The 23,140-nt window shown below is 55.8% G+C and overlaps 1 protein-coding gene across 4 annotated transcripts; it reads left to right on the top strand.

The window, feature by feature from the left end:
* The first annotated feature begins 1,816 nt into the window (after nucleotides 1-1,816).
* Nucleotides 1,817-22,634, top strand: GTF3C5 (general transcription factor IIIC subunit 5). Of its 4 annotated transcripts, none has more exons than XM_069579979.1 (12): nucleotides 1,817-2,320; nucleotides 10,350-10,569; nucleotides 11,763-11,961; nucleotides 15,868-16,063; nucleotides 16,876-16,980; nucleotides 18,180-18,294; nucleotides 18,507-18,566; nucleotides 18,735-18,815; nucleotides 19,008-19,105; nucleotides 20,110-20,192; nucleotides 20,982-21,124; nucleotides 21,836-22,634. In XM_069579979.1, the coding sequence occupies exons 1-12, from the start codon at nucleotides 2,165-2,167 to the stop codon at nucleotides 21,994-21,996; spliced, it is 1,617 nt and encodes a 538-aa protein (XP_069436080.1). In that variant the 5' UTR covers nucleotides 1,817-2,164; the 3' UTR covers nucleotides 21,997-22,634. The 4 variants fall into 4 exon arrangements, with proteins under 4 accessions (XP_069436080.1, XP_069436079.1, XP_069436082.1 ...); XM_069579978.1 differs by having other exon boundaries at nucleotides 18,984-19,105; XM_069579981.1 differs by lacking the exon at nucleotides 18,507-18,566 and having other exon boundaries at nucleotides 1,820-2,320.
* The last annotated feature ends 506 nt before the right edge of the window (nucleotides 22,635-23,140 follow it).

Raw genomic sequence — 23,140 nt, 5'->3', positions numbered from 1 at the left:
CTGGCTCATCTGCCACGTTCTTTTGGTTGATTCCTGTGCTCTCAGAGAAAGTCTCGGTGCTCCCAGCCAATGACATATGTCTCTCTCTTGGATTACACATTTCTTTTAAAAACATATTTTCGTGGTATTTATTTGGCCTTCTTAAATCCATCTAGAGTAAAAAGGTAGTCTTTTGACTGAGAAGTCACTTCAGAAACTTGGGGTATCCATATCCAAGGGGCCCCGTGCTCTGATTTTTATCTCCTTTAACATCCTCAAATCCAGTCCCTTCTTTCCAAACTCACTGCCACTTTCTTGGTCCCAAGAAGTATCCCTTGCCTGGATTATACAGCCTCTCTGTTGGTTTGGGCTTCCCTGATAGCTCAGTTGGTAAAGAATCTGCTTGCAATGCAGGAGACCCCAGTTCCATTCCTGGGTTGAGAAGATCCTCTGGAGAAGGGATAGGGTACCCACTTCAGTATTCTTGGGCTTCCCTTGTGGCTCTGCTGGTAAAGAATCTGCCTGCAATGCGGGAGACCTGAGTTTGATCCCTGGGTCAGGAAGATCCTCTGGAGAAGGGAAAGGCTACCCACGCCAGTATTCTGGCTCGGAGAATGTACTGATCACAAAGAGCTGTTCGTTAGTTTATCTGAATCCACTTTTGCTTTTTCTGGTCTATTCTCTACACAGCAGCCATAGTCTTTTATAGGCATATGTCAGATTCCGGTACGTCCTGCATAAAAGCCCTCAAGGGTTCTCCATCACACTCAGAAAAAGCCAATGTGTTATTACATCCTCTTCTGGATCTGTCTGGCCTATGTCTACCTCTGACCCTTCATCTCCCCACCACACACACTTTTCTCCCTACAGTTTTTGTCCTCGTAATTCTCTAGAATGGCCCCTGGCCCCTTGGTTCGGGTTCTTCCACACAGCTGCTCACTTAACGCTTCACAACGGGCGCTAAATAACTCTTAAGAAACAAAGGACAGACGCCTGCATTCTGCCCCAGCTGGGGGGTCAGTGGGGGGGCACTTCCAGGTTTTCCCTGTGTAGAGGTGGACGAGCACTCAAGGCGCAATTCCTGGGAGTTCCCTGGAGATCTAGTGGCGATCTTAGGCTTCTTCTGGGCTTTCACATGAATACTGAGATCCTGAAAGGCGCGCAGAATGGCAAAAAAAAAAAAAAAAAAAAAAATTAAAGCACAATTCTCTGGCTCTCGCCATTTCCAGATTGAACTCCTCGTGGCCTCTGTCTTCGGAGGGCCATCAGGAGTGGGGTAGGGTTGGGGATGAGGGGTGGGGGTGGGGGTCCCAGCCCCTCAAGAAACCTCTTGAAGTGAACGTCTGGAAACCAATTCATTACTGGGACCTGCCCGCCAAAGACGGAGATGGCGACGGCACCCCACTCCAGTAGGAAAATCCCAAGGACAGAGGAGCCTGGTAGGCTGCTGTCCATGAGGTCGCAAAGAGTCGGACACGACTGAGCGACTTCCCTTTCACTTTTCACTTTCATGCATTGGAGAAAGCAATGGCAACCCACTCCAGTGTTCTTGCCTGGAGAATCCCAGGGACAGGTGAGCCTGGTAGGCTGCCGTCTATGGGGTCACGCAGCAGCAGCATTAGCAGCAGCAGCTGCAGCAGCATCCCGCCAAGGAAGACACACAGGAAGTCCTCCTCGAACCCGCCCTCGAGCTGTCAGTGGGCGGAATTCGAGGAAGGGGCGGGAACCCGCCTACGAGTGGTTTGTTATTGGCGGAAAGGAAACCGGAAGGAGAGGGTCGGAACCCGGCTTCCTGTCGACTCCTCATTGGCTAAAAGACTGGGGCCCTCGGGTTCTCATTGGTTAAAGACTCACTGGGCGAATCTTAACACGTCCTCCGGGTCCCTCGCGGGTTGGTTGATGAGATTGGCCTCTACCCCGCCCCTCGGGCGCCTCAGCTTATTATTTTACACACAGAGGTGGGGATCCGCGCGGTCGTTTGCCGCCCAGCCTCGGGCATTCGCCTTAGCGCCGTCCTGCTCGAAGCCTTCGAGCCTGACGGAACTCAGGGATATAGACTACACGCGAGCGGGGAGGGGACCCCGGAACGATTCTTTCCCGGAACCATTGAGACAAGGCTTCCAGGAGCGTGTGGAGGGGACGTTCTCCCCTCACACCCCCGGTGGGCCTGACTGGACTGGCGGGGATGGCGGCGGCGGCGGCGGTAGACGCTCGGCCGGGCGCCGCCATCCCGGTGGAGCTGCGGCGCGAGAGGCGCATGGTGTGTGTGGAGTACCCGGGCGTGGTGCGCGACGTGTCCAACATGCTGCGGACCCTGGGCGGCGAGGAAGGCGTCTCCCGGGTGAGGAGCGGGGAGTCTCCAGGGGAACACTGAGTCGCGGGACTGCGGCTGAGGGGCGAGACCAGCCCGGGAGGGATCTGAGGTTGCCTTGGCAACGGAGCTCCAGTCGGTTCTGGAGGGGCCAGGGGGCGGGGGTCTGATTTGGGGGCTGCCGGGCGTAGATTGATTTCCCCTAGTATCTGAGGGAAGAGGGGCTTCCTTGGTGGCCCAGTGGCAAAGAATCCGCCTGCAGAGCAGGAGACGCGCCTTTCGAAGATCTCTGGAGAAGGAAATGGCAACCCACTCCAGTGTTCTTGCCTGGAAAGTCCCTGGAACAGAGGAGCCCGGAGGGCTGCAGTCCATGAGGGTCGCACCGACTCTTTGGAGTCGGACCGAACGAGCGACACAACAGACCTACATGAGGAGGGGAAGAAGGATTATGTTACTCGAGTTAAAGAGTAGTAATGTATGTGTGTTAGGCGCACAGTCGTGTCCGACTCTTTGCGACCCCACGGACTGTAGCCCGCCAGGCTACTCTTCTGTCCATGGAATTCTCCAGGCAAGAATACTGGAGTGGATTGCTATTCCTTTCTCCAGAGAACTTTCCATCCCAGGGATTGAACCCTGGTCTCCTGCAAATTTGTTCTGCACCAGCTATATTTCTAGGTTCTTTACCTGCATTAGCATCGCATCAGAACCCTGCCAGGTAGGGACTGGGGTTGTCCAGATTTTACAGGAAAACTGAAAAACAGCTTGTTCAAGTTCACCCAGCAAACAGTGGAGCTGGGATGAATTCTTTATCTGGTGTAAAGCTGTGTGTCAGTGACTTAAATGCACCAGGTCTTGAAGTGTCTCTGTTTTAGAGAGTCCTTCCCTGACTGCCCTTACTAAAGTGGCTGCTAGCAATTCACCTGCTAATTCCAATCTGAAGCTGTGTTTTAGAGTCTTTATTGTCTGTCTTGGACCCTTGGTTCTGAGATGATCAGCTCTTGTGGGTCCTGGTCTCTCTTGATCACTCTTATAATCTGAACATCCCTAATCGTGCCTGCTTACAAAATATTGTTTGAATGCATGATTGAATCTTCACAACCATCTAGTGAGTTCAGTTCAGTTCAGTCGCTCAGTCGTGTCCGAATCTTTGTGAACCGCACAGTCAAACCCTTTGGCAGTCAATAAAGCAGAAGTAGATGTTTTTCTGGAACTCTCTTTTTTGATGATCCACCGAACGGTGGCAATTTGATCTCTGGTTCCTCTGACTTTTCTAAATCCAGCTTGAACATCTGGAAGTTCACGGTTCATGTACTGTTGAAGCCTGGCTTGGAGAATTTTGAGCATTACTTTGCTAGCATGTGAAATGAGTGCAATTGTGAGGTAGTTTGAGTGTTCTTTGGCATGGCCTTTCTTAGGGATTGGAATGAACACTGACCTTTTCCAGTCCTGTAGCCACTGCTGAGTTTTCCAAATTTGCTGGCATATTGAGCGCAGCACTTTCACAGCATCATCTTTCAGGATTTGAAATAGCTCCACTGGAATTCCATCACCTCCACTAGCTTTGTTCGTAGTGATGCTTCCTAAGGCCCACTTGACTTCACATTCCAGGATGTCTGGCTCTAGGTGAGTGATCATACCATCATGATTATCTGGGTCGCGAAGATCTTTTTTGTACAGTTCTTCCGTGTATTCTTGCCACCTCTTAATATCTTCTGCTTCTGTTAGGTCCATACCATTTCTGTCCTTTATTGTGCCTGTCTTTGCATGACATGTTCCCTTGGTATCTTTAATTTTCTTGAAGAGATCTCTAGTCTTTCCCATTCTATTGTTTTCCTCCATTTCTTTGCATTGATAGCTGAGGAAGGCTTTCTTATCTCTCCTTGCTATACTTTGGAACTCTGCATTCAAATGGGTGTTTCTTTCCTTTTCCCCTCTCTTCTTTTCACAGCTATTTGTAAGGCCTCCCCAGACAGCCACTTTGCTTTTTTGCATTTCTTTTCCATGGGGATGGTCTTGGTCCCTGTCTCCTATACAGTGTCACAAACCTCTGTCCATACTTCTTCAAGGCACTCTGTCAGATCTAATCCCTTGAATCTGTTTTTCACTTCCACTGTATAATTGTAAGGGATTTGATTTAGGATTTGATTTAGATCATACCTGAATGGTCTAGTGGTTTTCCCTACTTTCTTCATTTTAAGTCTGAATTTGGTAATAAGGAGCTCATGATCTGAGCCACAGTCAGCTCCCGGTCTTGTTTTTGTTGACTGTATAGAGCTTCTCCATCTTGGCTGCAAAGAATATAATCAGTCTGATTTTGGTGTTGACCATCTGGTGATGTCCATGTATAGAGTCTTCTCTTGTGTTGTTGGAAGAGGGTGTTTGCTATGATTAGTGCCTTCTCTTGGCAACTCTATTAGCCTTTGCCTTGCTTCATTCTATGCTCCAAGGCCAAATTTGCCTGTTACTCCAGGTATTTCTTGACTTCCTACTTTTGCATTCCAGTCCCCTATAATGAAAAGGACATCTTTTTTGGTTGTTAGTTCTAAAAGCTCTTGTAGGTCTTCATAGAACCGTTCAACTTCAGCTTCAACTTCAGCCTTACAGGTCGGGGCATAGACTTGGATTACTGTGATACTGGATGGTTTGCCTTGAAAATGAACAGAGATCATTCTGTCGTTTCTGAGATTGCATCCAAGTACTGCATTTTGGACTCTCTTGTTGACTATGATGGTTACCCCATTTCTTCTAAGGGATTCTTGCCCACAGTAGTAGATATAACAGTCATCTGAGTTAAATTCATCCATCCCAGTCCATTCTAGTTCTCTGATTCCTAAAATGTCGATGTTCACTCTTGCCATCTCCTGTTTGACCACTTCCAATTTGCCTTGATTCATGGACCTAACATTCCAGGTTCCTGTGCAATATTGCTCTACAGCTTTGGACTTTGCTTCCATCACCAGTCTCATCTACAACTGGGTGTTGTTTTTGCTTTGGCTCCATCTCTTCATTCTTTCTGGAGTTATTTCTCCACTGATCTCCAATAGCATAATGGGCACCTACTGACCTGTGGAATTTATCTTTCAGTGGAATTTATGTTTTTGCCTTTTCATATTGTTCATACTGTGGTGTTGGAGAAGACTCTTGAGAGTCTTTTGGACTGCAAGGAGATCCAACCAGTCCATCCTAAAGGAGATCGGTCCTGACTGTTCATTGGAAGGAATGATGTTGAAGCTGAAACTCCAGTACTGTGGCCACCTGTTGTGAAGAGCTGACTCATTTGAAAAGACCCTGATGCTAGAAAAGATTGAAGGCAGGAGGAGAAGGGGGCAACAGAGGATGAGATGGTTGGATGGCATCACTGACTCAATGGACATGAGTTTGAGTAAACTCTGGGAGTTGGTAATGGACAGGGAGGCCTGGCATGCTGTGGTCCATGGGGTTGCAAAAAGTTGGACATGACTGAGCAACTGAATTGAACTGAACTGCTCATGGGGTTCTCAAGGCAAGAATACTGAAGTGCTTTGCCATTCCCTTCTCCAGTGGACTACATTTTGTCAGAACTCTCCGCAATGACCTGTCCATCTTGGGTGGCCTACGCAGCATGGGTCATAGTTTCATTGAGTTGGACAAGGCTGTGGTCCATGTGATCAGATTGGTTAGTTTTCTGTGATTGTGATCTTCATTCTGTCTGCCCTCTGATGGAGACATATAAGAGGCTTATGGAAGCTTCCTGATGGGAGAGACTGTCTGAGGGGGAAACTGGGTCTTGTTCTGATGGGTGGGGCCATGCTCAGTTCAGTTCAGTTCAGTTCAGTCGCTCAGTCGTGTCTGACTCTGCGACCCCATGAACTGCAGCATGCCAGGCCTCCCTGTCCATCACCATCTTCCGGAGTTCACTCAGACTCATGTCCATCGAGTCTGTGATGCCATCCAGCCATCTCATCCTCGGTCGTTCCCTTCTCCTCCTGCCCCCAATCCCTCCCAGCATCAGAGTCTTTTCCAATGAGTCAACGCTTCTCATGAGGTGGCCAAAGTACTGGAGCTTCAGCTTTAGCATCATTCCTTCCAAAGAAATCCCAGGGCTGATCTCCTTCAGAATGGACTGGTTGGATCTCCTTGCAGTCCAAGGGACTCTCAAGAGTCTTCTCCAACACCACAGTACAAAAGCATCAATTCTTCAGCGCTCAGCTTTCTTCACAGTCCAACTCTCACATCCATACATGACTACTGGAAAAACCATAGCCTCGACTATACGGACCTTAGTCAGCAAAGTAATGTCTCTGCTTTTGAATATACTATCTAGGTTGGTCATAACTTTTCTTCCAAGGAGTAAGTGTCTTTTAATTTCATGACTGCAGTCACCATCTACAGTGATTTGGGAGCCCCCCAAAATAAAGTCTGACGCTGTTTCCACTGTTTGCCCATCTATTTCCCGTGAAGTGATGGGACCAGATGCCATGATCTTCGTTTTCTGAATGTTGAACTTTAAACCAACTTTTTTGCTCTCCTCTCACTTTCATCAAGAGGCTTTTTAGTTCCTCTTCACTTTCTGCCATAAGGGTGGTGTCATCTGCATATCTGAGGTTCTTGCTATTTCTCCCGGCAATCTTGATTCCAGCTTGTGTTTCTTCCAGTCCAGCGTTTCTCATGATGTACTCTGCATATAAGTTAAATAAGCAGGGTGACAATATACAGCCTTGACATATTCCTTTTCCTATTTGGAACCAGTCTGTTGTTCCATGACCATTTCTAACTGTTGCTTCCTGACCTGTGTACAGATTTTTCAAGAGGCAGGTCAGGTGGTCTGGTATTCCCATCTCTTTCAGAATTTTCCACAGTTTATTGTGATCCACACAGTCAAAGGCTTTGGCATAGTCAATAAAGCAGAAAGAGATGTTTTTCTGGAACTCTCTTGCTTTTTCCATGATCCAGTGGATGTTGGCAATTTTATCTCTGGTTCCTCTGCCTTTTCTAAAACCAGCTTGAACATCAGGGAGTTCACGGTTCACATATTGCTGAAGCCTGGCTTGGAGAATTTTGAGTATTACTTTACTAGCATGTGAGATGAGTACAATTGTGTGGTAGTTTGAGCATTCTTTGGCATTGCCTTTCTTTGGGATTGGAATGAAAACGGACCTTTTCCAGTCCTGTGGCCACTGTTGAGTCTTCCAAATTTGCTGGCATATTGAGTGCAGCACTTTCACATCATCATCTTTCAGGATTTGAAACAGCTCCACTGGAATTCCATCACCTCCACTAGCTTTGTTCGTAGTGATGCTTTCTAAGGCCCACTTATAGAGTTTTGCCAAGAAAATGCACTGGTCCTAGCAAACACCCTCTTCTAACAACACAAGAGAAGACTCTATACATGGACATCACCAGATGGTCAACACTGAAATCAGATTGATTATATTCTTTGCAGCCAAAGATGGAGAAGCTCTATACAGTCAACAAAAACAAGACCAGGAGCTGACTGTGGCTCAGATCATGAGCTCCTTATTGCCAAATTCAGGTTTAAATTGAAGAAAGTAAGGAAAACTGCTAGACCATTCAGGTATGACCTGAATCAAATCCCTTATGATTCTACAGTGGAAGTAAGAAATAGATTTAAGGGCCTAGATCTGATAAATAGAGTGCCTGATGGACTATGGACTGAGGTTCGTGACATTGTGCAAGAGACAGGGGTCAAGACCATCCCCATGGAAAAGAAATGCAAAAAAGCAAAGTGGTTGTCTGGGGAGGCCTTACAAATAGCTGTGGAAAGAAGAGAGGCGAAAAGCCAAGGAGAAAAGGAAAGATATAAGCGTCTGAATGCAGAGTTCCAAAGAATAGCAAGAAGAGATAAGAAAGCCTTCTTCAGTGATCAATGCAAAGAAATAGAGGAAAAGAACAGAATGGGAAAGACTAGAGATCTCCTCAAGAAAATTAGAGATACCAAGGGAACATTTCAGGCAAAGATGGGCTCGATAAAGGACAGAAATGGTCTGGACCTAACAGAAGCAGAAGATACTAAGAAGAGGTGGTAAGAATACACAGAAGAACTGTACAAAAAAGATCTTCACGACCGAGATAATCATGATGATGTGATCACTAATCTAGAGCCAGACATCTTGGAATGTGAAGTCAAGTGGGGCCATGCTCAGTAAATCTTTAATCCAGTTTTCTGTTGATGGGCAGGGCTGTGTTCCCCTCCGTTGTTGACCTGAGGCCAAACTATGGTGCAGGTGATGAAGATGATGGTGACCTCCTTCCAAAGGTCCCGTGCATGCACTGCCACACTCAGTGCCCCGACCCTGCAGCAGGCCGCCACTGATCCATGCCTCCCCCAGAGACTCCTGGACACTCCCAGGCAAGTCTGGGTCGGTCTCTCGTGGGGTCATGGCTCTTTTCTCCTGGGTCCTGGTGCATAAGGTTCTGTTTGTGCCGTCCCAGAGTCTGTTTCCCAGTCCTGGGTAAGTTCTCATGGCTCTATGGTGGGGTTAATGGTGACCTCCTCCCAGAGGGCTTATGCCACACCCAGGTCTGCTGCACCCAGAGCCCCTGCCCCTGCGGCAGGCCACTGCTGACCCAGATCTCCTCAGGAGACACCCAAACACAGTTCTGTGAGTTAGGTACCTCTATTATGCCCATTTTTTTGGTAAAGACACAGGAAGAAAAGTTGGTCAAACAGGCCCATACATAGTACAGACGGAATTTAAACACGTACATGCCTCCCTCTGAAGTCTGAACTCTTAATTCTGTTTCCTCATCCTTTATGAATATTGAAAAGCCTTGAACCTGTCATTGAGCACAGGAGGCTCGTAGAGGCCCAGTCATTCACGTCTTGTTCTTTTACCCTGACTTACTGACTTTACTGTGGCTTTGACAGGATCTGTACTGCTGCTAACCCCAGGGATGTTTGTACCCAGGTACAGGGTGAGCCCTTTGGGGAAAAGACTGGTCAGTCATTCATTCCATTCCTGCTTCTTGTGTACCTATTGTGAGCCAGGCCCACATTTAGGGCCATTTCCAGCACAGCAGTCTAATAGACCTGTTCCCTGGTGATAGGGGCTCTTTTTAACCTTCTTTCCCTAGACGCTTCCTGGATGCCTGCTACGGGCCAGGTTGTGTCCTGGGTGTTGGGGCGCCAGCAGGTAGGTGACCTTGGCCTAGGGGACGTTGCTTGTGCTTTTACATGCACACGGCTGACACTGTTGCTTCTTAGCCCGTGTGGACAGGCTCCCGCGTGGATGGCGCAGGTAGCGTGTTTGCCACGCCTTACGAGCCAGGCTAAGCGCCTTGTGTCTATGTTCTCTTAGTCATCATAAGAATCTGATCAGTGGGTCCTCCTATTCCCATTTTAAGGAGAAGGAGCCAAGGCCTGGAAAGGAGGAGTCACACGAGTCAGGGCCAAGTGCTTGTTACTGATTTCATCTCCTTCGGACCTTGAAACATTTGTAAATGAGGCTGAATACTAGGACCTTTTTGGGGCGGGTAGTTCCTAACCGTAGACAAGTCACGCGGCTCCCACTCAGACTCTCCATGGCAGACGCGGGGGTAACACCACCACAAACTGCTGCCGGAAGAATGGCGGTTCCCTGTACTGACCAGGCTTTGCTTAACTGGCAGTTATTGTCTCCAACTTTGCTGCTTTATAACCTTTTAGAAGAAAGAAGGTGTTAGTCGCACAGTCGTGTCCAAATCTTTGCAACCCCATGGATAGTAGCCCATCAGACTTCTCAGTCCAAGAGAGCTCCAGGCACGAATACTGGAGTGGGTAGCCATTCCCTTCTCTAGGGGATCTTCCCGACTCAGGAATGAACCCTGGTCTCCCACATTGCGGGCAGACTCTTTACCATCTGAGCCACCAGGGAAGCTTTAGAAAGGAAGAGGCTGTCCTCATGTTCTCTACCAGATAAAAGCTGAGATCCTTGGGTTTGGAAAATGAGTCTTTGGGAATTAAAAGCCTAGAACACAAAACAGAAAAAGCCTCCTGGGTCCCCAGCGGGCCTTCACTGAGGGAGGAGCTGCCACTGCACGGCCGACCTCCCTGTCACTCTCTCCTTTGGTCTCACCGCAGATCTACGCAGATGCCACCAAGAGGCTGGAGCTTTACTTCCGGCCCAAGGACCCCTACTGCCACCCTGTGTGTGCCAACCGCTTCAGTACCAACAGCCTGCTGCTCCGGATCAAGCGGAAGACCAGGCGACAGAGTGGGGCGCTGGGGCCTGAGGCTCGCCCTCAGGTCACGTACGACATAGAGAGCCTTGGAGTCGTCTCCACAGTCTTCAAATTTCAAGGTAACTGCAAAATGCATTCTTCCTGTGCTGGGTCATTTCCGGGCCTGTGTCCCTCGTGCCTGCAGGGGCTACGTGGATTATCCGCCTGTGAAGGGGCCCAGGCTGTGCCCAGGCGTGAGGGGAGGGCAGAGCGTGGGCCCTGTCCAGGAGGCAGGGTGCCCTCACTCCAGCCAGCAGCTCCCTGTGGGCCCTGGGCTCTTGGCCGCTGGAGTTCTCTGAGACATCTCATGTTTAAAGCCATTTTGCAGGGCCAAAGGAAAAAGTCCACAGGCCTCCAGTTTTCAACCCCACCCCCTCCCTCGTATTTTGGGACCTGTGAGTCTTGACCGCTGCTGGTCTTGTCTCCCGTCTAAATCCTTCCCAGATCACCTCAACCCCTTGGAACCTCATGTCCTTTGATCTCTCAGCCAACTAGATGTCTCCTGCGGGGTCCTCACGGGGGTGAGGCGTGGGGTAGGGTGGGGAGTCATGCCTGCCTGAGCCTCCCTGGGTCTGCTTGTCTGACAATGGGGCCCTGGGCCCCGTGGCCCCCCATGGGGATTCGGGAGGTGGTGCTCTTAGAGAGCCCATCCACGCGCACAGGAAGCACTTGGCAAATGACTACTAAGTCTGGAGCGTGTCTGCGGAAGCCGCTGCAGGTCTAAGGCAGAAACAAAAAACGAAAGGCTGGAAATGAAGAATAAAAAGTGAGCGAAGACTGAAACAGGCCTTGGGATCCCCACACGGTGGGTGTTCTGAACATCCATCGCTGGTGGAATGTGTCTCCACCAGGGAGGGCTGTCCTTCCCGGGACGGGGCTCTCCCCGTGATGCGTTTTCCCCTCTCTAACTGAGCCGGCAGTTCCCCGCTCAGTGTGTGTCCTGGACTGGCAGCATCAGCCTCACCTGCGGCATGTCTCAGCACGCGCACGGTGCAGCTCATACATTCCCAACCTGGACTCCATCCTCAGTGTCATGAACCACCCCACGCCCCCGCCCCGACAAATAACGTCTCTCCAGATGACTCGGAGCACCCAGGGCCGAGCTCCCAGAAGTGACTCAAGGGGGTTGGTTTCAGCTCCTGCCACTCTTGCCCGGCAGCCTCTCCTGCGAGGCCCCCTCAGCGCCCCCAAGCAGATGTGGGCCTTGTGTGGCAGCTGCCAGCGCCTGGGCGGTGTTAAAGGGCGTCTGCCGCCTGTCCGCCTCTCTCCCCAGGGATGTCCGACTTCCAGTACCTGGCGGTACACACAGAGGCGGACGGCAGGCAGGTGTCCATGTACGACAAGGTGCTCATGCTCAAGCCCCAGAAGGAGAGCTTCTTCCACCAGGACCTGCCACTCTACATCCCCCCGCCCATCTTCTCCAGGCTGGACACGCCGGTGGACTACTACTACCGCCCAGAGACACAGCACCGGTGAGCGCCCCCTCGGCCGCCGCCCCGCAGCATCGGGATCCTGAGGGGGGAGGGCCCTGTGCTCAGAAGGCTGGACTCTGCCCCCCATGGGTCAGGGGGCCCAGGCAGCCGGCTCTGCTCAGGCCCTTGGCCCCAGTGCCTCCAAAAGCAGAGCAGCTGGTGACCAGGAGTTAGGAGCCTGCCCTGGTCCCTGCATCCCACCCAGAGCCCTTGCTTAGAGCTGTCCCCACACCATGGAATGTCGATGAAGATGTTGCCTCAGGACTGGAGGGCCCATTGCCAAAAGTGTGTATGTGAAAGTGTGGAGAGACAGACACCTCCTAACTAGGGGCACTGAGAACGAGGTTGGTTGACTCTTTTGGAAAGCCATCTGGCAGGATTTATTACAGTTTTGTTTTAAGTTTAGCCGTACCACGTGGCTTAGGGGATCTTAGTTCCCTGACCAGGGATCGAACCCATGTTCCCTGTAGTGGAAGTACGGAGTCCTAACCACTAGACCACCAGGGAATTCCCCTGCTATGGTGTTAAATGTTCTTTCCAGTCGACCGAGTGGTTCCTCCTGTAGGAATTTATCCCATAGTGATTCCCACCTCAGTGCTCAAAGATACACTGACAGGAGTGTTTCCTGGCTGGTTGTGGGCAGGAAGCTAGGAGAACCTGGTGTAGCGGGAGAGCCCGGGCCGGCGGGGCCTGTGCTCAGGTTCGGGGCCTGTGACCCCACGAGAGCCCCGACCTCCTGCTCCAGCCTGTCCACCTGGTAGCAATAGTGACAGTCCCGTGTCTCTGCATCGCTAGAGAACTGCACACCTGAAGCCCCTGGGAATACTCAGCACAGTGCGTGCTGGCGGAGTGTGGTACAGTGGATAAGCAGGTGGCGACCAGTCCGTGAATAGGTGCCATGCAGTTACTTAAGTGATGGCCTGTCTGTGCCAGGGAAGACCACACCGCCTGTACCAGAGCCCGGCTCCATGGGCCAACGTGGCTCATGTCCAGAGAACTTCACTAGAGCAGACTGCACGCTGTAAAAATAAACTGAGCGATGACAGAAGCCTGGGAAAACCGGGAAGATTGGGCCCAGACAGTCATCTCTGGAGGGGCGGAAGGACGAGAACCTTCTTTTCCCTCATCAAATATTTGCATCAACGAGCCCTGTCCGCCTGGCAGGGCCCAGGCCTCCCCTTGGAGCTGGGGTTGGAGGGGGCATGACAGGTGGCTCTCTGTGGGCCCAGCTGGGGATCCGGCAGGGCACATGGGGTGAGTAAGTGGGCAGCGGGGGCCAGTGGGCAGGCGTGTGTCTTAAAGGAGACAAGTGGGGACTGGGCTGTTGTGGACCGTGAGTGGGGCATAGGGAGGACTCTTGGGGGTGTGACCTTTGAAACAGATGAAGGTCCGGGGAGGGAGGGAGGGCGTACCAGACCTGGGTGCTGCTGCTGGCACGTGCAGAGGACTGGTCTAGGGGATTGTCCCTGAAGCCAAGAGACTGGTGGGTGAGGGTTCTGCAGACCCCGCGGAGGAGCTTAGATTCTGCCCTGAAGAGAGAGGGGAATTGTTCTCTTCCTTTAAAAAATGCATTCTGAGGTGTTCCAAAAGGAGAGGGGGCTGTCTGGACCCCCCACCCCCGTCACCAGCTTCAGCCATTAGCAGCCTTCCGCTGCTGGCTTCCTCTCCCCTCCGCCACCCCGGCATCACAGCGCACCCTCCAGAAACAAGTTGGTGTGCATCTGCGCCGGGAAGAGCTAAGGCAGCCACGGCACCGGCCGCAGATCGAGCGAATGCAACAGCATCCTTACGTCATCCCGGCCCAGGATGTCTGCCCCATTGTCTCCAAGGCGACTTGAGAGCCAGGGGACGTCGCCAACTCTCAGGCCTGTTGAGCCCATCATCCCACCGCCTCACCCTTTTTTCTGATCACAGGAGTAAACTGTGCTTGTTAGAAAAGACCAAACCTTGTAGATGTGTTTAACTAAAAGAATCAAGTCCATCCCCTCCTGCCGAAAACTCTAGCCTGTGCAGTGACAGTTTTCTGTGCGTATATTATACTAGATACAAGAGTTTTAATTTTTAAAATGTGCATATTTCTAAAATGTTTTAATTATTTTCCTCCCACAAACATTTTACTCCTAAGTCAGAAACAGACACAAATATGTCCAGGAAGAAACGAGAGCGCGCCCTCCCTTCCCCGGACACTGCTGGCCCTGGCGCTGGCTGGCAGCAGTGACTGCAGTCACGCCTCTGTCCTCGCGCCTCTGGGAGGGGCCTGGGGTGGGAAGCCAGCTGCCTTGGGACCCACGGGCCCTGTTTTTCTCTTATGTGGTTTATTGATTTTCCGGCACATGGAAAGAGCCTGCCTGGTCTCCCAGGGCTGCAATCGATTTTTCTGCTCTGCTGACCTTCCTGGGTACCGAGGACTGGCCGAGGAGGCCTGGCGTCCGCCTCACTGGCCTGCCCTGGTCCAGGGAGGTTCAACTTCCTAGATGACCTGTGGACCCTCCTCCTTGAGGCAGTTGAGGTGGGGGGAGCCAGCAGAGAGCCAGGCAGGGCCCCCCTCCCTGCAGTTGCCGCTGGGCCCGGAGGGGCCGCCAGGGGCTCTCCTGCTCGGGTGTCTGGGGCTTCAGGGTTGTGTCTTTAAAACTGGACAAATTCGGGGGGTTTCAGATGGAGTCATGCTTTTGAAAAAAGCCACAGCTTCAATCCCGTCTTTATAATTCTGTTTCCCAATGTGAAAAATCACTTTGTTGTTCTTTGTAAATATGCAGATGGTGTGTACTCATGGAAAATGAAGGTGAAATGGAAACAGATTTAAAAGCGAATAATCCCCTGTGTGACATCCAGGATGTACTTTGAAAAGTACTTCAGAATAATAGAGTGGGTTGGGATGGAGCCTGGATGGTGTGGAAGTGGCCGTGTGATGGCAGTTGTGGGAGCTGATGGGGGGGCGTCTGGGGGTCCCTGGGGCTGCTTCCCTGCTTCAGCAAGGCCGGACGCTCCGACTCCCACCACAGAGGGAGGCACTCGGAGCCTCCTGGGAAGTGTTGGCCCCTGTGTTCGGTGCTCATAAAGGTTGCCGGCAACAGAGCGCTTTTTCTACTTTGTTTCTAGTTGAAGGATAATTGCTTTACAATATTGTCTTGATTTCTGCTATAAAAACGGAGCCCTTTTTTAAAAACTTATTTTTATTCTTGGCCGCTCCACGTGGTTTGCCGGGTCTTAGTTCCCCGACCAGAGATGGGACCTGTGCCCCTGCAGTGGAAGCAGAGTCCGGTTAGCCTCTGTGCTCTGTGATGAGACTGTTTGGTAGTATTCTTCCTCCCTTCACTGCAGTATCGTTGAGATGCTTCAAGTCAGGGACTCAGGCTCCATCGCAGGCGGCCAGATAGTAGTCGGCGCCATCACCACCCGCCCCCAGGCCCCCGCCCAGCCTCCCTGGGCTGGGATCCCAGCTCTGTCACCTCGAGCTCTGGCCCAAGCAGGTCTCCAACCCCCGTGGCCTCAGGGACTTGTGGAAGTTGGGTCCTTGTTATGGGAAAATGGAAGGACCGTTTCGAGGGTTAGATGAGTGATCTGTGATGTCAGTAAGCACAGCTGGCAGAGGATCCGTGGTTCCTGTGTAGCCGCACCTCGGCTGATTCCCCCGCTACGCCTGACAGATGCTGGGCTGTTCCCAGCTTCTCGCTGGCTGGACAGTGCCATGACAACTCGATGCGGCTGTGAGGTCACCAGCCTCTGGGATGTTGGGCCCAGCTTCAGAGCCTCCCTGAGCTCTCTGACTCGCTGCCCCTTTGCCCCCGGCTGGCACCGAGATCCTCCCCTCTCCCAGCTTCCAGGGGAAGCACCCAAACTTGGGCCGCCAGTGTCCAGCTGGGCCCACGCCTGGCGCGCTGCCCTCAGCCCCCTCTCTGCCCCCAGGGAAGGCTACAACAATCCTGCCGTCTCGGGCGAGAACCTGATCGGCCTGAGCAGGGCCCGGCGCCCCCACAACGCCATCTTTGTCAACTTTGAGGGGGACGAGGTGCCCGAGCGGCCGATGGAGGCCGCGGTCCAGACATGGAAGAAGGTCTGCACCAACCCCGTGGACCACAGAGTGGAGGCGGAGCTGAGGAAGGTGCGCCCCGCCCCTCGGCCGCCCCGTTCACCTGCTGGACCCCGCGCTTGTCTCAGACTTGCTCATTAACTCGCGGGACCCATCACCTCCAGATGCCATGTCTCAAGCTCTGCCAGTGCGCGCCCTGCCTTCCCAAGGCTGAAAGTGTTCCTCAGCCTCCTCTGAGGTTCCCAGGGGGTCAGCGCGGTCCAGGCGTGACTGCAGCCTGGAGTTCCGGGGTCCCGGAAACTTCCTTCCTCCAGTCGTTGGCCAGGGCACACATCAGCTGGGGCACCTGCTGTGTGCCAGGCCTGGCCCTTCCTCCCCGTTAGTCAGCTGGCCAGGCGGCCCTGGGAGGAAGAAGCCTTCTGCCTGGCCCGAGTCACTGGGTCAGGGGACATGGGGCCACTCTTCTGCGCACAGCCCAGCCTCCCCGTGGCTTGGGGCCACTCCTGCCCTGGCCCTCCTCCACCCCCTAGCCTTCCACAGCCCTCCCCTGGGCTGGGCTGTCCCCAGGGCCTCCTCACATCCCAGCTCAGGCCTCTGCCCTCGGGCTGCTCAGGGTCCTGGAGCTCTGGCCTGGCCCCACTCTGGCCTTTGGTCCTCTGCCTCCCCCGTTACCCTTTGACGGTGCCCCTCGTGGTCCTTCAGGACACCCAGGCTCAGCTGCACTGGCGTGTGCTGGGTGCACAGGCCACTTCCAAGGGAGGGACAAGCGAGCACGAGGCAGCTCCCCGAGGCTGCCCCTCCTCTGGGGCCGGACCCTGCAGGGGGCCCTGGGGCTGGCGGGCAAGCTGCCTGCCTTCCTCTCAGCCTCTGCTTTGACCCTCCAGCTGTTTGACATCCGTCCTATCTGGTCACGCAACGCCCTCAAGGCCAACATCAGTGTCCACCCCGACAAGCTCAAGATCTTGCTGCCCTTCGTGGCCTATTACATGGTAAGGGTCTGCCTGCTGCCCCCCTGGGTTCCCGCCACGGTTGTCCTGATCCCAGCACCCGCGGGACAGCTCGGTACCGCCCCTGCAGAGGCCTTCCTCAGCCTCCGCGGTCACATGTCAGCCACATTGGGGTGACTGTGGGATTCAAGACTGATTACGTAACTTGCAAATAAAGGGATTGTACCTTTTTTAACGGCCTTGAGCTGAGAGCTTTCCAGGACCAGGGGCTGGGGTAAGTGCTGTGTGCACAGCCTCTTCTCTGCTGGCGCAGCAGCAGGGGCATTGCTCTGGTGAGGATGCTAGGCTCGGCCTGGGGCCTCAACGTGCCAGCGTCCTGCAGCCAGCATGTGGCAGAGCTCCTGGGGGCCCTGACCACGGTGCCACCTGCATTCACTCATTCTCCCCGGGTCGAGTGGGCTTCAGTGCGCAGCAGACATACCTCAGACTGAGTCCAAGAGGGACTGGAGATGGGGGTGTCATTGTCAAGATTCCCCAAGGGGCCACGGGGAGGCACTCCTGCCGGCCAGGGGTTGAACATGGGGCCCTGGGGGGCAGGCAGACGATGTGACTGTGATGGCAGTTGGGGTGGGGGGCCTAGACCCGGCCTCACAGCGCTGCCTTTCAGCCTGGGCGCTCTGGACACGGGGCCTCAGAGCCTCCCGCCTGTCAGGACAGTTGTGATGGTTCCCAGGCTCTTCTCTGTGCCAGGCGCTGTGCCAAGGGCGCCAGGGTCCCCATCTCCTCCTGTCACTGCTGCTCAGTCGCTCAGTTGTGTCCGACTGTTTGCAGCCCCACGGACCGCAGCACGCCAGGCTTCCCTGTACTTTACCATCCCCCAGAGCTTGCTCAGACTTGTGTCCATTGAGTCAGCGATGCCCTCCAACCATCTCATCCTCTGTCTTCCCCTTCTCCTGCCTTCAATCTTTCCCAGCATCAGGGTCTTTTCCAGTGAGTCGGCTTTTCGCATCAGGTGGACAAAGTATTGGAGCTTCAGCTTTAAGACTCCTTTAATCCTCCCGAAAATGCCCTCTGTTTGGAAGACCAAGGTTTGGAAGGGTCAAGTGACCCATCCCAGGAAACAGAGCCACATGAGCGAGCTTGCGGGGCAGGGGCTGCAGAGCCCTACCTGAGCCTGCATCCCAGGGGAGCTGAGAATCAGCCTGAACCTCACTTCGTACCTCGACCCTTTCTGTCTCCAGATAACAGGCCCCTGGAGAAGCCTGTGGATTCGATTTGGATATGACCCCCGAAAACGCCCAGAGGCCAAGATTTATCAAGTGCTTGACTTCCGAATCCGATGTGGAATGAAATACGGTAAACAGTTGCTAAAACCCTGGCTCTCCTTTTCCCTTCCTAGCTTTGCATTTGCAGCATCCTCTGGGTAAGGAGAGTAGATCCTCACGGAGAGGGTGAGCGCCTTCCGCCCTCAGCGGGCTTGTTGGAGGCGGGCTAGTGCAGACCCGAGGACCCGAGCTCCCTTCCTGGCCCCGTGGTGCCGCTCTAGTGGTCCTTCTGTTCTTCCACAGTTACTTGCGGCTCCTGCCGTGCAGGCCAGGCGTCCGGTCAGTGTCCGTCCCCCGCCTGCGGTGAGTCCCCCGCACACCAAGCAGCGAGACACGGCGGCTCCTGTCCAGCTCGGGGCCCTGTGCCCTCTCTCAGGAGCCGCCCCTGGGAGCCCTGGTGCACCCGTGGTGCAGGCCGCGCTGTCAGGGGCTCTGCACCCCCTAGCCTGATGTGCCCGCCCTCTCCGGCAGGTTACGCCCCCAGCGACATGCCCGTCAAGGCCAAGCGCAGCACCTACAACTACAGCCTCCCCATCACCGTCAAAAAGACCAGTAAGGGCCTCGGGCTCCCTTGCAGAGCAGGCGCCGGGAAAGAGGGGCATCCAGACTGTGGGAGGGCAGGGGCCTCCCGAAGGGTCACTCCAGGGCCCTGCTGGCCAGCGCACCCCAGGGTGGGAGGGGGTGGTCGGGGGGCAGGAGAAATACCCCCCTGTATTCCAGACCCCTGCCGTGGTCCCCTCGCAGCCAGCCAGCTCGTCACCATGCATGACCTGAAGCAAGGCCTGGGCCCCTCAGGGTCGGCCACTGCACAGAAGTCGAGTCCCAACAAGTACAAGCTCAAGGTGGGCGTCCGCGGGCAGCCTGTCTGGGCAAGAGTGAGGGGTGGGTGGAGCAGCGGCCCCTCCCCTGGGCAGGCCGGGCCCCGCTACCCGTACTGGGCCTCGCCTGTGACATGGGGAGGCTCTGGTGGAGGCTGCCCTCCCCTTCCAGTCCCTTCACCCTACTCCCACTTCCCAGCACTGCCTCCAAACACAACTCAGGATGTGAGCCCCTGGGGCGAGGGTATTGACCGCCAGGGCACGTCCGTCTCAGAGAGGGTCTTGGACACCAACAGCCGCGTGCACTGCCCTCTGAGTTGGGCCCTGAGGCCCCTGTGGCCCCCCGGGCAGGGTGAGACTGAGGGCTGTGAGCCCAGAGCCACAGCAGACCACCTGCACCCAGCCGTGGGCTGGATGAGGGCCGCCCTCCCAGGCCTGGGCCCCCTTAGCACAGCCACCCAGCACGGCAGCGACGTCCCAAGGCCTGTCGTGAGTTGCTCCAGGCCTGGGCAGGAGTCCCCGGCCACAGAGGGCTGGGGCCAGCTATATGCCCGCAGGGTCCGTCTCCTCTCTCCTCAGGGTGGAAAGCCGCCTTCAGGAACCTCATTTTAGGCCGTAGTCTCCACCTCTGGAGCTGGTCTGCAGCTCTCCCTAAGATGACCATTTAGGAGAAGTGAGGAGGCCTCTCTTCAGGGAGGCGCCGAGGCAGAGCCCAACCCCAGTGGGGCCTCCCCACTAGACGTGCCTGGCTGGTCTTGCGGGCAGCTCTAGGGTACCGGGAGGCCTGGCTGCTTCCACGCCTATCAGCACCGGGGGAATTGCAGGTTATGTCCTACTGACCTCCCCGGCCTCTGACCCATCCGCCCGCCTGAATCCAGAGAGGAGAGCCAAGCCTGCCAGGTCTCAGGGCTGGCACGGGCCGCTGCCCTGGAAGAGCCCCGGGGAGCTCCCCCCTGCGGGGACTCGAGCGCCGCCCACCCTGGGCCGCTCCCCTGACCCTCCCGGCTCGTCTCGGCCCTCCTTTCCAGGACTCGGTCTACATCTTCCAGGAGGGGGCCTTGCCGCCGTACCGACAGATGTTCTACCAGTTCTGTGACCTGAACGTGGAGGAGTACGTACCTGAGGGGTGCCGAGGCGGGGACCGGGGCACTCGGGCGCAGAGCAGAGGGACTGCCGGGGACCAAAGTGTGTCCTGCCTCTCCTCCCTCTCATGTCCGCCGTGACCCCTCGGGACGGCTGGGCCCTGGGAGTGAGTGCTGCCAGCCCTCGCCCGGGCTCGTGTGGCACCCAGCAGCGGCTTCCTGGGTCCCCCGTGGGCCACCCTGCCCCCAAGCAGCCAGCCGTGCTGGGCGCAGAGCATGGCGCTGGGCTCGGGTCTTTGTCTTCCTCCTCCGTGGCCCGCACTGGGGTTCCTGACATGGTTCCCAGTCCCCAGAGCCGACAGAATCCCAGACATTTTTAACCCAGCTGTTCCCAGTGATGTTTAGAAAGCCGGGAGAGGGGTGCTGGGCTGGAGGGGCAGCTTACCCCAGGTTGGAGTCTGGCGAGTGGCTTTTGAGGAGGCCCTTTGCGACCGTGCTTATATGCAGGACAGCACTCTGAGTGCTGTTTTTCTGAGCACCCCAGCTCTGCTGAAGCCGCTTACTGGCACCTGTGAGCAGAGACCCCCCCCCCACCGCCCACCCCGGACCTTTGAGCAGAGACACCCCCGCCCAGGACTTTGAGCAGAGACCCACATCCTGGACCTTTGAGCAGAGACTCCCCCCCAACCTTTGAGCAGAGGACACCCCCCCCCCCAGAACTTTGAGCAGAGACCCACACCCTGGACCTTTGAGCAGAGACTGTCCCCCCACAGCCTTTGAGCAGAGACCCACCCCCAACCTTTGTCTCCGAAACCCAGGCTGCAGAGAGTCATTCACCGCAATGACGGGGCGGAGAGCTCGTGCACTGAGCGGGACGGCTGGTGCCTCCCCAAGACCACGGACGAGCTGAGGGACACCATGTCCCTCATGATCCGGCAGACCATCCGCTCCAAGAGGCCTGGTGAGAGCCGCTCACCCCGCGTGCTGTGGGCGCCCCCAGGGCCGGAGCAGGCATCCCTCAAGGACCTGCTCCACAGGAAACCTCACCTGGTGGGAGCCAAGAGCCAGCATCCCCCCCACCCCTGCCCCCGGCGGTTCCCTGAGGCGCTCAGCCCTGGGGTTCCAGGTAGGAGCCGGGCCCAGAAGAGGGGCTGGGGCTGCCCTTGGGGCTGCCACTTCATGCCCAGACCTCACCCTGCGTCCTGCGGCCACGTGTGGGCAGGTTGCTCCTGTCTCTCCTCGGGGGCAGGGGCCCTGTCGCCATGCCCTGCCCGCCCCTTCCCTCTCTGGGGTTCCTTCCAGGCTTGGGGTGGGGGCATCCCAGACCACCGACCCCCACAGAGCTGCCGGGAGCCGGGGCTCTCAGCTTCTCCCAGGACACAGGCCCCTCTGAGCACCCAGTTGGGGAAAGGCAGCCTGGGCCCACTCCTGTGGGGTCCCCTGGACTCCTGAGCTGCCTGGGGCTGCTCCGGGGAGGTTCCCAGGGCCCTGGGCATCAGTGTTTCTCTGAGGGTGCTGGTTAAATGAGTCCAGGTCCACCAGCCATCTTAATTCCTGGAGCAGCTTCAGACTGGAGCCCCAGCCCCTGAATTTGTAGGCAGGTCCCCCGGGGCTGAGCCCAGGGACGGCCGGGCCATCGTCGGGACACACCCGGCCTGGTCTCTGGGCCCAGCTCTCTTCTCCAGCCCGACCAAAGCGGACAGTGGGAAAGAGCAGCTGACCGGTGAGTCCGGGGAAGACGAGGAGGAGGAGGAAGACGAGGAGGAGGAGGAGTTCAAGCCGTCCGACGGGAGCGAGAACGAGATGGAGACGGAGATCCTGGACTACGTGTAATGCAGCCCTGGGCCCTTGGCCGGGCCCCCCACCCAGGCCCCTGCCCAGGCCCGAAGAGGGGGCCGGGATGCGCCAGGGACCCCAGCGCTGCCTGCAGCAGCCAGCACGGCCCTAGGCAGCCTGTCTGAGGAGAGCAGCTGGGTGTGCTGCCCCTGGTCCTGCCCAGGCTGCCCCCTGGCGCCTGTGCCTGGCCTCGCCAGCCCAGCGCCCTGCCCTGCCTGTGGCTGAGCCCAGCACCCTGCCCTGCCTGTGGCTGAGCCCAGCGCCCTGCCCTGCCTGTGGCTGAGCCCAGCGCCCTGCCCTGCCTGTGGCTGAGCCCAGCGCCCTGCCCTGCCTGTGGCTGAGCCCAGCGCCCTGCCCTGCCTGTGGCTGAGCCCAGCGCCCTGCCCTGCCTGTGGCTGAGCCCAGCGCCCTGCCCTGCCTGTGGCTGAGCCCAGCGGGAGCTGGCGGTGGGGATGGTTTGGCCCAGGAGGAGCCGGCCTGGCTGGGGTCAGGCTGGAGGTGAGGGCGGCGCGAGGACCCTGGTCCAGGTCACGGTGGCGAAGACTGTCCTTAGGGTTAGACCCCATCTGTTGGGGTGACCTGGCAAAGGGCAGGCCAAGCTGGAACTGTCCTCATTAAAGACATTTCCCCAAGGAGTCTCAGTGTCTCAGTGTGGGTGTCAGAACCCGAGAGGGGTTTTCTCTGGCCTCGGGGCTTGGGCTCCAGCTGGACGTCATTTGTCCCTTCAGTTGCTTGTCGGTGCCCTGATGCTGGTGATGCTGGGATGGCTGAGAACAGGCCGGGTGCCCCTCAGCAGGTGGGCCAGGTGAGAGCAGCCTTGGAGGGCACTCCAGCCACACGCTCACCCTTCCTGTTCCACAAGGATGTGTTGCAGAGGGGTTCCTGGAGACGACACCATGGTCTCAGCACTGCCTAGTGGGAAACCAGAGGGCAAGCAGGTCCCTGGGTGGGGCTGAACCTATGCTCCTGGGGGGCACACTGCACACGCTGCCCCAGCCAGAGGGGAGCCCGTCGCCCTGCCTCAGCCAGAAGACCAGAAGCAGCTCTTCCCAATGGCAGGCCGGGCTGCTCCCCGCCCCTCACCTCTGCAAGGCTTTCCCTCAGGCCCTGGTCCCGGCCGGTGGATCTCAGCTGGGGCTCG

The sequence above is a fragment of the Ovis canadensis genome, chromosome 3, assembly GCF_042477335.2.
Source record: "Ovis canadensis isolate MfBH-ARS-UI-01 breed Bighorn chromosome 3, ARS-UI_OviCan_v2, whole genome shotgun sequence".
Classification (NCBI taxonomy): Eukaryota; Metazoa; Chordata; class Mammalia; order Artiodactyla; family Bovidae; genus Ovis; species Ovis canadensis.
This window is presented reverse-complemented; position numbering and strand designations above follow the sequence as displayed.

What these genes read in the sequence shown, in the direction of transcription:
- GTF3C5 (XM_069579978.1), top strand. Translation starts at nt 2,165, where the DNA reads ATGGCGGCGGCGGCGGCGGTAGACGCTCGGCCGGGCGCCGCCATCCCG. An exon ending in CCTTCGTGGCCTATTACATG is followed by an intron (nt 16,981 to 18,179) that starts GTAAGGGTCTGC and finishes TTCTGTCTCCAG; the next exon opens with ATAACAGGCCCCTGGAGAAG. An exon ending in TGTGACCTGAACGTGGAGGA is followed by an intron (nt 20,193 to 20,981) that starts GTACGTACCTGA and finishes TCCGAAACCCAG; the next exon opens with GCTGCAGAGAGTCATTCACC.